Source organism: Dendroctonus ponderosae, unplaced genomic scaffold (assembly GCF_020466585.1).
Source record: "Dendroctonus ponderosae isolate FM_Combo_2020 unplaced genomic scaffold, Dpon_F_20191213v2 Dpon_F_20191213_9, whole genome shotgun sequence".
Taxonomy (NCBI): domain Eukaryota; kingdom Metazoa; phylum Arthropoda; class Insecta; order Coleoptera; family Curculionidae; genus Dendroctonus; species Dendroctonus ponderosae.
In genome coordinates, this window is record NW_026019116.1 from 8,260,035 (window position 1) to 8,267,190 (window position 7,156).

General features: G+C 41.1%; 4 protein-coding genes across 7 annotated transcripts; 2 read left to right on the top strand and 2 right to left on the bottom strand.

Moving 5' to 3' along the window:
• Positions 1-100: 100 nt before the first annotated feature.
• LOC109538902 lies at positions 101-1,751 on the bottom strand. The gene is made up of 4 exons (XM_019906339.2): positions 1,361-1,751; positions 1,118-1,297; positions 730-1,066; positions 101-370 (listed from the first exon to the last, which is right to left on the bottom strand). Exons 1-4 carry the CDS (start codon positions 1,620-1,622, stop codon positions 169-171), a joined length of 981 nt encoding a protein of 326 aa, XP_019761898.1. The 5' UTR covers positions 1,623-1,751; the 3' UTR covers positions 101-168.
• Positions 1,752-1,863: 112 nt separating this feature from the next.
• Positions 1,864-3,616, top strand: LOC109538901 (cytosolic Fe-S cluster assembly factor NUBP1 homolog). Of its 2 annotated transcripts, XM_019906338.2 has the most exons (8): positions 1,864-1,978; positions 2,058-2,181; positions 2,239-2,353; positions 2,694-2,795; positions 2,850-3,012; positions 3,064-3,257; positions 3,310-3,496; positions 3,553-3,616. In XM_019906338.2, the coding sequence occupies exons 1-8, from the start codon at positions 1,939-1,941 to the stop codon at positions 3,582-3,584; spliced, it is 957 nt and encodes a 318-aa protein (XP_019761897.2). In that variant the 5' UTR covers positions 1,864-1,938; the 3' UTR covers positions 3,585-3,616. The 2 variants fall into 2 exon arrangements, with proteins under 2 accessions (XP_019761897.2, XP_019761896.2); XM_019906337.2 differs by having other exon boundaries at positions 3,310-3,616.
• Positions 2,299-4,762, bottom strand: LOC109538904 (U6 snRNA phosphodiesterase 1). Of its 3 annotated transcripts, XM_048669582.1 has the most exons (6): positions 4,478-4,750; positions 4,296-4,426; positions 4,062-4,248; positions 3,845-4,004; positions 3,638-3,793; positions 2,299-2,815 (listed from the first exon to the last, which is right to left on the bottom strand). In XM_048669582.1, the coding sequence occupies exons 1-6, from the start codon at positions 4,618-4,620 to the stop codon at positions 2,810-2,812; spliced, it is 783 nt and encodes a 260-aa protein (XP_048525539.1). In that variant the 5' UTR covers positions 4,621-4,750; the 3' UTR covers positions 2,299-2,809. The 3 variants fall into 3 exon arrangements, with proteins under 3 accessions (XP_048525539.1, XP_019761899.1, XP_048525538.1); XM_019906340.2 differs by lacking the exon at positions 2,299-2,815 and having other exon boundaries at positions 3,500-3,793; positions 4,062-4,242; positions 4,478-4,762; XM_048669581.1 differs by lacking the exon at positions 2,299-2,815 and having other exon boundaries at positions 3,500-3,793.
• Positions 4,763-4,813: 51 nt separating this feature from the next.
• LOC109538900 (ribonucleoside-diphosphate reductase subunit M2 B) lies at positions 4,814-6,652 on the top strand. The gene is made up of 2 exons (XM_019906336.2): positions 4,814-5,211; positions 5,285-6,652. Exon 2 carries the CDS (start codon positions 5,296-5,298, stop codon positions 6,427-6,429), a length of 1,134 nt encoding a protein of 377 aa, XP_019761895.1. The 5' UTR covers positions 4,814-5,211; positions 5,285-5,295; the 3' UTR covers positions 6,430-6,652.
• The last annotated feature ends 504 nt before the right edge of the window (positions 6,653-7,156 follow it).

Below are 7,156 nucleotides of genomic sequence, written 5' to 3' on the forward strand. Positions count from 1 at the left end.
TTACTCACCGGTGATTAACTACACTATAAAATTGCCCGAGAATCTGTAATTTCACCCATTACCCAACGGATCTGGATCTGTTTTGTTGCCAAACTCACCCTTGCAATAGATAAAACCGTGTATATTCAAAAAAAAGTCACAAAACACTCATTTTTCGGCCTACCCGTATTACGTTCCAATTCTCTTTCCTGGCACCATCATGGGAATGTCCACGAACATTCGCGAATGTTCATTAGCCCAGTTCACAAACCGCTCGCCCAGACTTGCCGCACTTAGCGCCAGCATAATCACGTCTTTTTCCGCCTGATGGGCATTTTCAGCTACTTTATTGGTCAGCCTCTGGTACACGTCTTCTAGCTTGTAGCTCACTCTATAAAAGACCGAATAAACTCATCAATGCACCATACAAGAACCAAATGTCACGCCTACAAAGGAGAGTAAAATATTTCAAAATTTTATTAATTACAAAGCCAAACATTAATGCTAATGGATCCTGCCCATCAAAGAGTAACAAAAGATAATTAAAAATACCGCGTAAACCAGGTAAAATGAACAAGCACGTCTAAACTGGGATTTAAACGAACGTTTTAGTACATTGCCGACTTTACTAACTAAAACAAGTAATTTAACAAAATCAGCTTCACGATCAAATATCGAACAGCGGTATTAATCTTAAATATTTCAGGCAAGTGCGCCTTCAGAATGCTCTGCATGAGTGAAAACACTTACCCAAAGTCTAGTTTCTTGCGGGAATTGACCAGCTTCGGTCTTTTGGATGTGACACGTTCACTGAACGACTCCTTCGCCTTTTCGTCAAGTAAGTCCCCCGATCCCAATCTTTCATCAGACCGATGCGGCGTGGTTTCATTGACTTTCTGTAGCTCCAGTGCCCGTTTCAACCCCGCCCGAGGTCGGGCGTCACACTCATCCGCCGCTTTGCACAACAGGGCGTCAAAGTCGTCTCGAAACTCTAAGGGAACAGCTGCAGGCTCGGGCTGCGCTGTTGGCTCAGGTGATGCGACGTCCAGCTGCCGAAAGGCCTCCAACGAATCCACGCATACAACACCTAAAAGCCCCAAATATTAGCCACTTTCACGGGACTTTGGTTTGGTCCTACCATCAAGCAACTTCTGTCCTTTCTTGTCAATCTCCGTCCTCAAAATGGGGTAGTCAAACTTATTGCCGTTGTGTGCCACCAGGCAAATCGGCGTCGGGTTGTGCTTGAGGAACTCATTGAGGGCCGTCACGGTACCCTCACTGAAAGGGCTCAAGTACTCCAGGGCTTCGTTTGAAAGCCCTACAACACATTGTGAATGCTTCGACTGAAGGAACATTGCTCTGTTGTTAATAGTGCAATTACCGGTAATTCTTTCACTATCATAACTGACTAGTTTTCTGGGATTGAAGCACAAAGTCAACTTGTTCTGGACTCGGGGCAAACACCCCAGTTCCAAGTGGTCAGCTTGGATCGCCAGTATCGTCAGCTCGGTGATTTTCGTTCTGTTGAGCTCCATTGAGGGCAAACCGGTTGTTTCCAGGTCGATAAAAGCAAAAGTCTTAATTTTTGCCATCTCAACCCGACTGTGTGTTCTGACGAAGAAGCCGAAAAACCGGGCAAACATTGCATTTCAATTATCAGTAGTATGATTTAAGTACATTTTAAGATTAGATTATTATTGACTTAAAATGGAAATTAGAAATAAACATGCCAAAAGTAAATAAGATGAGACCGATGAGACCAAAGTGAGGTTAATGTAGTATTGATAGACGCCACAGATTATCAAACTATTGGCCTACGCAACAGGAAGTGTAATTTAAACGCCAAACGGAGAAGGAAACTTAACCTGAAACCTTCAAACGTTTAGGACGAGACGTAAACAAATAAATGATTAAAACCGGAGGTAAAACTAATAATTAGCCTGTGATTCTCTTTACATTATGGCAAGTGCTGTGGTTAAGCCGGAGACGGCCCCTGAACGTAAGTATGCTTTTGCTTTTTAAGTTTTCGCATATCACTCCAAAGTGAACATTATTCGGAAGAATGCTCAATGTTCCAGATTGTCCTGGGACTGAAAGTGACCAGGCTGGCAAGGCATCAGCTTGCGCCGGCTGTCCCAACCAGAATATTTGCTCTACTGCTCCAAAAGGACCAGATCCTGGAATAGCTCAAGTAAAAGAAAGGTGACTATGACTCAAAAGGATAATACATAGGTTCTAAGCATTTGCGCATCTTTTTAGCTTACAGGCAGTAAAAAACAAGATACTGGTCCTCTCAGGGAAAGGCGGGGTTGGGAAAAGCACCGTCACTGCCCTTCTCAGCAGGGCTCTAGCTGCTAGTGATAGTGAAAAAAATGTGAGAAACTTACTCGGTTGTATCTGCTCCTTCTCATGGCCAAAGATCATAGTTATATTAATTCTGTCCCAAACCCTTTATCAGAATATGGTTTCTGAGCTGAAAATTTTATGGGACAATTGTTGCTGATGTAAAGTATAACTGATCTTTCCTGCAATTGGGCAAGCGATATTATTTAATCACAAACCTGGCTAGTTACAGGCGCTCCCTTGAGATTCTCATAGTTGTACTTGCAACCACATGAATCGGCACATACAGTCCCAGGGTGTTGACTAATGATAATATTCCAGCTCTAATATTGATTGCTCTATCGGTAATTTCAAATAAATTTGTTTTTTAGATTGCCGTATTAGACATAGACATTTGCGGTCCATCGCAGCCAAGAGTTTTAGGCGTCCTTGATGAACAAGTACACCAATCGGGCTCCGGTTGGTCTCCAGTGGTAAGTCATCCAAATCAATACTAGAATCCGTTTAAAGTGTTTTTGAATTTTTAGTATGTGGACGACAACCTTTCCGTTATGTCAATAGGGTTTCTTTTGGACTCGCCAGACTCCGCAATCATCTGGAGAGGCCCCAAAAAGAACGGAATGATCAGGCAGTTTCTAAGTCAGGTGGATTGGGGCAGTTTGGACTACTTGTTAATGGATACACCTCCAGGTTTAGGCTACTAAGTCATATTTTCTCGTTTATGGCAAAGGCGTGTTTCAGGAACATCGGATGAACATCTTTCGGCTATAACCTACTTATCGCAAGCGGACTTAACTGGGGCTGTAATCGTTACAACTCCCCAGGAAGTTGCTCTATTAGATGTGAGAAAGGAAATCGACTTTTGCAGGAAATCGAAGATAAATATCTTGGGAGTGGTGGAGAATATGGCCGAATTTATTTGCCCCTGCTGCCAAGTAAATCCCTTTATATCAGATTCTGGTCAGGGATTGATGCTTGAATTTCCAGAAATCCTCCCAAATATTTAAACCTACAACAGGAGGCGCCAAGAAAATGTGTGAAGACCTGACCATTCCGTTTTTGGGAAGTTTGCCGCTGGACCCGAAAATAGCCAAATGTAGTGATGAAGGGAAAAACTTCTTCGAAGAAGTGCCTGATTCACCGGTGGTTAAGGCCATTGAACGTGTAGTCGAAGGTATACATAGAAAACGACTCAAATGTATTCAGCTGCATTACAAAGTTCTCTTTTAGGGCTAGTGGCAAAATGTGATGAGATGCACTAATTTTTCCTGAATTAAATCTATTGTAATGTAAATTGGAAAATCTTATTTCCCACCTTGCACATTATGAGCTCAGCAAACAGATACCAGTTATCTTGATCAAAAGCCTCTTTTAGCTCTTCAAGCTTGTCGCTGAATTGTGCTAGATATGGTTCCAGTTCCTCTTGCTTATCATCAGCACACCAAGCGATGCTCATGTGAAAAGATGGATTCTAAAACATAAACATTCTGCTCACGTTTCAAATGGTGAATAAAATGCTCACTTTATAGAAAGTGGGTAGCTCAAAGTCGTCCAAGCATCGGTCCACTGCATCAACCAGTTGAACAAGCGTGTTGTGTCCGCATCGAATTTCCAGGCTGATAAAAGTTCTGGTCTTCTCCTCATTGCAGTAGACTTTTAAGCCATCAAATAGAATAAAAAATCTGCAAATATTGCAGGAGATAACCGTTGGATAACAGCAACCCGGCAGTGATTAGTACTTTTTGAACGGGTTTATCCTATCCTTTAGAGTCTGCACAAATGAACTGATCCAATGGAATTTGATGACCAAGATTTTTGAAAGACTGATGTGAAACTCGTTCGAAACATGCAAGTTGAGACGGTCTGGCACTAGTTCTTTGATAAAGGAACATAATTCTCTCACGCCTGACGTTTCGGTAACTGAAACTACATAAATTAGCGGGTAATTTACATGGCTCGCTTGAACCACTTGCATGGAATGTAAACAAATACAGCCCAACATCCACGCTCGTGTGGAATAGTGCGAATTCTCCCATCGTGCAAACAGGGGTCATCTATATGCTCGACCGGCTTCTCCGCCACGAATTGTTCGGGAACTGGCAGTCTACAAGGACCATAATTATTGCCAATTAGAACAGGGATGTTTAATGTAAACCTTGTACATAGTTTTTTCGAATTTTCCGGTCCTCGGTCCTCATTAAGAGACCTTTTCGTGGATACCCGCGGGCCCGGTACTTCGTCTTCTGATGATTCACTATCGTACACGTGAAGCAGCTGCAACGAACTTACAATAGACATTTTACAGTTTGCTTTGTGGTTTTATCAAAGGGTACTTAGTTAGTCTATTGTCTTTTATTGTGGAAATACGAAATACTTTCTGTTTATGTTTATGGGTTCAGAATTATCTTTAAATGTTAGGTTATAGGTGAGGATCCTGTCCAAAGTGTCCCATGAACCTAACCCTAATAATCTAATTTTTTATGAATTTAAAGTCTTTTTAGTTCAGGAAAATGTATCTAAATGAAACTGTATAGCTCCTATGCAGTAGGCTCTTGGTGAGAGATCGAAATCAAATCCATCGGAATAAAGTTTGTTTGCCGCCAAATTCAGCTCCATATTGGTTCAGTTGTTTGATAGGCAAATGACTAACTGTTAACTTGTTCTCCTCGTCTTTCGCTTGTGATTGAATATAGCAAACAGTGATTCACTTCCAGTCGCTCATATTGTTTACTTTGCTCATTTGTGCCTTAACTTGTCAAAAACCCTGTTTTGGCGGCAGTCTGGTCATAATATAATTAGTTTGAGGTTTCTAGTGCGGCACGTTGGTTTTAAGAAACAATTTGGGGCGTTTTCTTTGGATTATATTGCTCTGCGACTACTACGTTACAGGTAAGCTAGTACTGCAGGTATTCTCTTGTGGGACTGCTGTAGTTTTCCGTTAGCCTTACCTATTTCTTTATAGATCTCTGCACCATGCCTGCTTTTGGAAAAGAAAACGAACTTGGTGACCTAAAGCCCCTCACTATCAATGTGAAACGCATTGTTCTATCACCGAGCAAATCCAATATCATAGATGAAGCAAATGGGAAAAAAGCTATGCCCATTCAGGATGGACAGGACTATCAAGAGTTTGATCCTGAACTAGAGCCGCTGCTTAGGGAAAACCCCAGACGGTTTGTCATCTTCCCCATTCAATATCCAGACATCTGGGAAAAGTACAAGAAAGCGGAAGCCTCGTTTTGGACCACGGAAGAAGTGGACCTATCTCAAGACCTCGATCATTGGAATAAGCTGACAAACAATGAAAGGCACTTCATATCGCATGTGCTGGCCTTTTTCGCAGCATCTGATGGCATTGTGAACGAAAATCTTGTGGAACGATTCAGCCAGGAAGTGCAAGTAACCGAGGCTAGATGTTTCTATGGGTTTCAAATAGCCATCGAAAATATTCACTCTGAAATGTACAGCATGCTGATTGAGACCTACATCAGCGATCCTGTTCAGAAAAGTTTCTTGTTTAACGCAATTGAAACACTTCCCTGTGTAAGGAGGAAAGCGGACTGGGCGCTTAAGTGGATCAGCTCCAAGACGTCCACATTTGGAGAGAGAATCGTCGCTTTCGCAGCTGTCGAAGGAATATTTTTCTCTGGCAGCTTTGCTTCGATCTTCTGGCTTAAGAAACGCGGCTTGATGCCCGGCCTGACATTTTCAAATGAACTGATCTCCAGAGACGAAGGATTGCATTGTGACTTTGCCTGTTTACTATTCTCCTATCTCGTTCAAAAACCCTCCAAAGAAAGAGTGACGGGCATTATTCGAGATGCAGTTGTTATCGAACAGGAGTTTCTGTCGGATGCACTGCCTGTTAGTCTTATCGGGATGAACTGCAAGCTCATGTGCCAGTACATAGAATTTGTGGCTGACCGACTGCTAATGGAACTCGGTTGTGAAAAGGTTTATAATGTCACTAATCCGTTCGATTTTATGTCGATAATATCTACAGAGGGCAAGACCAACTTTTTCGAAAAGAAGGTCGGCGAATACCAGAAAGTAGGTGTTACTGGCGAGGCCGGAGATAATGTTTTTACCACTGATGCTGATTTCTAGATATTAATGTACTTTATATTGATTAGTGGCAATTTTATTCCATTTTTAGTTAAAAAACCTGTTTTTACATATTTCGTTCTGAAAAAATTGGAATTGTATTTATTGATAAGAATGTGCACATTTAAATCGTAAGACTGTCTCACTTTGTTTCAGGGTTTCTCCTTTTAGTTCTAGAATTTATAGTTATCAATTGTTTATTACCAAAAATATAGCATTAAGTGTATAAGTGATTGTTTCTTGACCGATGGACGGATAATTGAAAAATGTTTTGTCTTCGACCCAATTTTCAAGAAGAAACAACCCCTCAATTATTAAGTGTTTACCTATATTAAATGGGGTGTTCAGAATGAGAATAGCCCAACTCCAAAACAGATCACTAAAGAAATGTTAGTGTTATTAATTGCCGAAAGTAATTCCCATATGCACCATGGAACCAATGGAAAAATTGAAAAAAGTGTAATTAACAATTTCTATTATCAAATTCATTCCTGGGTTTCAGTAATTTTTTGTCTCTATTTATCAATCAAAATACGTTTCGATGTACTTTTCCACCATCATCAGTTTTTATGTGTAGCGTTGTTGCTGCTTTACGCCTTGGCATGCATTTTTCTCTGCAAAAAAGTCATTTATTGTCTCTATCAATCAAAATACGTTTCGGTGTATTTTTCCACCATCATCAGTTTTTATGTGTAGCGTTGTTGCTGCTTTAAGCCTTGGCATGCATTTT

Bases quoted from the DNA above. Each gene is read 5' to 3' on its own strand.
- LOC109538902 (XM_019906339.2), bottom strand. From the start codon at position 1,622: ATGTTTGCCCGGTTTTTCGGCTTCTTCGTCAGAACACACAGTCGGGTT. The intron at 1,298-1,360 runs GTAATTGCACTA...AATGTGTTGTAG, and splicing joins TGATAGTGAAAGAATTACCG to GGCTTTCAAACGAAGCCCTG. The intron at 371-729 runs GTAAGTGTTTTC...GGTCTTTTATAG, and splicing joins CGCAAGAAACTAGACTTTGG to AGTGAGCTACAAGCTAGAAG.
- LOC109538901 (XM_019906337.2), top strand. From the start codon at position 1,939: ATGGCAAGTGCTGTGGTTAAGCCGGAGACGGCCCCTGAAC. The intron at 1,979-2,057 runs GTAAGTATGCTT...TCAATGTTCCAG, and splicing joins GCCGGAGACGGCCCCTGAAC to ATTGTCCTGGGACTGAAAGT. The intron at 2,796-2,849 runs GTAAGTCATCCA...TTGAATTTTTAG, and splicing joins GCTCCGGTTGGTCTCCAGTG to TATGTGGACGACAACCTTTC.
- LOC109538904 (XM_048669581.1), bottom strand. From the start codon at position 4,620: ATGTCTATTGTAAGTTCGTTGCAGCTGCTTCACGTGTACGATAGTGAA. The intron at 4,427-4,477 runs GTTTACATTAAA...TGGTCCTTGTAG, and splicing joins TCGAAAAAACTATGTACAAG to ACTGCCAGTTCCCGAACAAT. The intron at 3,794-3,844 runs GTGAGCATTTTA...TTTATGTTTTAG, and splicing joins AGCTACCCACTTTCTATAAA to AATCCATCTTTTCACATGAG.
- LOC109538900 (XM_019906336.2), top strand. From the start codon at position 5,296: ATGCCTGCTTTTGGAAAAGAAAACGAACTTGGTGACCTAAAGCCCCTC.